At 34.8% G+C, this 3,919-nt stretch overlaps 1 protein-coding gene across 1 annotated transcript in view; it reads left to right on the forward strand.

Annotated features, from left to right (window-relative positions):
• GALNT3 (polypeptide N-acetylgalactosaminyltransferase 3) overlaps positions 1–3,609 on the forward strand; it is an 11,535-nt gene extending 7,926 nt beyond the window's left edge. The window contains exons 9-10 of the mRNA XM_009698229.1: positions 2,519–2,671; positions 3,179–3,609. Coding sequence (XP_009696531.1) covers positions 2,519–2,671; positions 3,179–3,301 — 276 coding nt within the window. The 3' untranslated portion in view covers positions 3,302–3,609. The remainder of the gene's footprint in view (positions 1–2,518; positions 2,672–3,178) is intronic.
• The last annotated feature ends 310 nt before the right edge of the window (positions 3,610–3,919 follow it).

The raw sequence follows: 3,919 nt of genomic DNA on the forward strand, positions 1-3,919 counted from the left end.
GGGTTAATTCCTATATACATTGTTCAAGGAAAATTTCATACTGTTCTTAATGTTGTGTCCTGCTTCTAACATTTTATGTTCAGCATACAGATTCAGATTTTTAACACAATTGCACTGCTTCACTTGATGTCTCCTTTCTGTGCAAAACCTTTTCATCCTACCCTTACTACTTTCTTGTAAGTGTTGGCTTCTTAATTCTTCCTTTCCTTATGCTTCCTCCTATTGCTTCTTTCTCTGCCACCAGGACTCACTCTGTCAAGGAAGATGTTGGTGGGAATCCAGCCAATGGGAGACCAAGTGGCCAGGCCTGAGCCACCTTCCCTAGCATGCTTGCAGCCTCATAGTGTGAGGTCAAAGTGGTCTATCCTGTACTGGCTAATGCAAGTGAATAATGTGATTGAATTTGTCCAAGAAGAGCTCTTTTTGATGCATAGCTCTTGGAGGTAGCAATGGTGCTCTCTTTCTTCTACAGTATGACTTGCAATAGATGTCAGATACTGAATCCTTCAAGCACTACTGTAATACTAATAAAAGTAACATCTCCTTCCCTGCCCAGAAATGAACACTTCTCTGTTGCCTTGAAGAGTTATTTGGTGAATAAAATTTATTAACTGTAGATCTTTAATAAATAAAGGTCAACAAAGGTTTAAAAGTTTTTGTTAGAATATAGTTGTAATTTTTCTTTTTTTAATCAAATCTTCAATCTTAAAAGTCATCCATTGATTACACTGTGACAACTCAGACACATGATGCTTTTGTAATCAATTTTTGTGGGAAATGGAGTACAGTCTGGATTAACTACTACCCTGTTATGTTAGCTTCTTACAGTATAGAACTTTTTTTTTATTCTGATGTGGATTAATACTATATTAGCCTTTTCACGTTGTCACGGTCATTAATGCAGGAACACTGTACCAAGACACTGTATTAAGAGATCTACTCTATACTTCTATTGTCATCTCCTTCTGAGTTAACTTGGACTGTACTAAAACTCTATGCTTTCAAGTGTTGTGGTTTTTTGTTTTTCCTCTTGCCATAAAATAACAATCTGAATCTCTTTAAATGACAGCCTTCAGATAATTTTATTATAGGTTTTGCTGGTAATGCTCAAGAGATGTGCGTATTTACTTATTAACACTTCCCATTATAATTCTCTATTTTCAGTTGTTTTATGTTCTTTACCAGACTTTAGCAGTGTAGGCTGAAATTTTCCATACTACCTGTCTTATTCATCCATATATTTGAGATGGGATAAGGGAGTGGAATAGAGAACCTAGTTTTCAGAGTTGTACATCAATATTTATTATTCTTCCTTTTTAGAATATTCTGAGGCTGGGAACATATCCATCTCAATAGCATCTCAAAATCCAATATTAAGGAAGTTTTAAACCTAGTTTTCAAGTCGTATTTTTTGGGCTTGCAGAGGTTTTTGGAGTTCAAAAGATAAATCAGAACAGATTAAGTCAAATTAACAGATTTAGAGTAAATTATTATGTCTGACATCTAAGTGACTAAGCAGGTCACTCCTACCAGTACCTGTTTCACAGAGTAATGTTGGGCACAGAGACTTAAGAGTGAGACGCCTGTTTGTTCCTCAGTGCTATTCTCACTGATGCCAAGGTAGTGAGGAGGCAGAAGCTGACTGATTAGATAGTTGAAAGCCACAGGGAGCTAAATGAGCCTGGTCTTAATAGTCAAAGGAAAGATATGGTGAAGAAGGCTGACATACAGAGCCAAAAAACAGTGGTAGTAGGATGCAATGATAAGAACTCTGCTGTTTAATGATGGAGAGAAGGAAGAGACCAGGATGGTAGGGTAGGACTAGAGGTATAAAAGGACAGCTGTATCTGTAACTGTTAGAATTAAATCCCTGTTAAGACTGGAATTATAGCCTAGAATTCTTGAACCTTAAGAGTACTCTGCTGTCAGGAAATAATGGTAAAATTCACTCACAAAATACGTGCTTATATTACTTTTCTAACGGGTAGCTCACAAGAGAATATAACAGCATCCTATCGCTAGCATTTATTGTTTAGATCAAGCAGCAAAAGTTGACATACAGCAATCAGTATTGTTCTTTGCGACAATTTTTTTTTGATTGCTTTAAGAAAAAACAAAATCCAGCAACAAAAATTGAATAAACATTTTTAAAGTTAAGAAATGCCAAAATTTAAGTTATCCATGCAACTATCTCCACTCAGTTTGTTCTTGAATTATATAAGATTCCTAGGGGGGAGCAAGCAATGAGATCTTGAATGATAATGCATATGCACCAAGTGTCATTTGCAATTTATCCATTTAAGTACTTCTAAATATATTTTATTGCATTAGTTTTAAAATTGCTTTTAATTTTGTAAACACTTTTAAAGCATCTATGCTAAAAATCAGAGAAGTGATTCCGTAGTCTCACATTGTTGAATAATAAAAGAAATCTATTACTTTGTGTATTGGAATTTCAAAGGGTTAATTTAATTTAATACTTTTGTTTGTGTTTGTTTACTGAAATTTTTTAAAATAGTACTTTGAATATTCTGCACACCATGAACTTCGACATAACATTCAGAAGGAGCTTTGCCTGCATGCTTCTAAAGGACCTGTGCAGCTTCGTGAATGTAACTACAAAGGCCAGAAAACCTTTGCCGTTGGAGAACAGCAATGGCTGCATCAAAAGGTATTTAGGTTGTGCAGTGAATTGGCATTTTTGTCAGTGATCTTTTATATGAGTTAATTTTTTTATTTCCCATAAAAGAGAAAACCCCAATGAAACAAAACTCTGAAGCCAAAAAGGTGTAAGTTTATTTCTGGAAGGAAAATACAGGTAATTTCAGCTTTTCAGTTACCAGATAAAAACTTGATGATTTCACTATTTAAAATGTAAAGTAGAAATGTCACTTACAAAAACAGTTGATATCCTTTAGTGTGTGTGTCTGGGCATCCACCTGGAAGTCAATCCAAATATTTTGTATCTTTTAAAATATTTAAAATTTTTTTCCTAACAAAACAAGTTGGCACTTGCACACTACTCATATTTGCTGGCTAGCCCCCCTCCAGACTATCTGTATGGCCTTACTCTTTAACAACAATGAACTTGGGGAAAAAAAAGAAGAGTGGGGGGAAACAGCATGCTCATTGTATGTTCACTTTCTTTTTTTTTTTCCTCCTTTTTTACTCACTTTAGGATCAAACTCTGTACAATGCAGCGCTACATATGTGCCTTACAGGAAACGGCAAGCATCCGAGTTTGGCGTCCTGTAATCCATCAGACCCTTTCCAGAAGTGGATCCTTGGCCAGAATAATTAATATTTGCTCTTTGTACGCCAGGAGCATTTCATTAAAAGAAAAGATCCATTCTAAACTGTGATCATATATGTGTACTGCATTTTTAAGTGATGCATACTTTAAATGCAAAATGTTTAAACAGTTTCTTTTCCCTTTTAAGTTGGATATAAAATGTGTCATCAGAGATTCCCTAGGAGTCTGTTAGACCAAAGATTATTGAGATCCTAATTAAGAGAAATGTTTACAATATTTCTATGATAAGACTTTATATGTTGACCACTGATTCATCGATCCTATCAGTTGTTTTTTACCTTGGGGACCATACGTATATGGTTTTTCCACATATTGTAAGTACTTCTGAAGAAGGCTAGTTTTCTCTGTAGAGTTACAAGAAATTATTGCATACTGTCTAAAACCCAAGACACTTTATATTTTTGTGCTCAATTGGTTGACTTTATTTTTTTTAATCATTTACTTAGTGAACCTTTCTCAGTGTTTTTTAAGTTCCTTCACTTGAAAAATTAAATATTTGACCTTCAGGTTAAAGCCCAAATAGGCTACCACACTGCACTCAGCTTCTAGCGAGTCAATTATTTTGTAGAAGGAAGAAATCATTCTCACTGAAATATGTACATATGA

This window comes from Cariama cristata, unplaced genomic scaffold, assembly GCF_000690535.1.
Source record: "Cariama cristata isolate BGI_N322 unplaced genomic scaffold, ASM69053v1 scaffold15104, whole genome shotgun sequence".
Taxonomy (NCBI): Eukaryota; Metazoa; Chordata; class Aves; order Cariamiformes; family Cariamidae; genus Cariama; species Cariama cristata.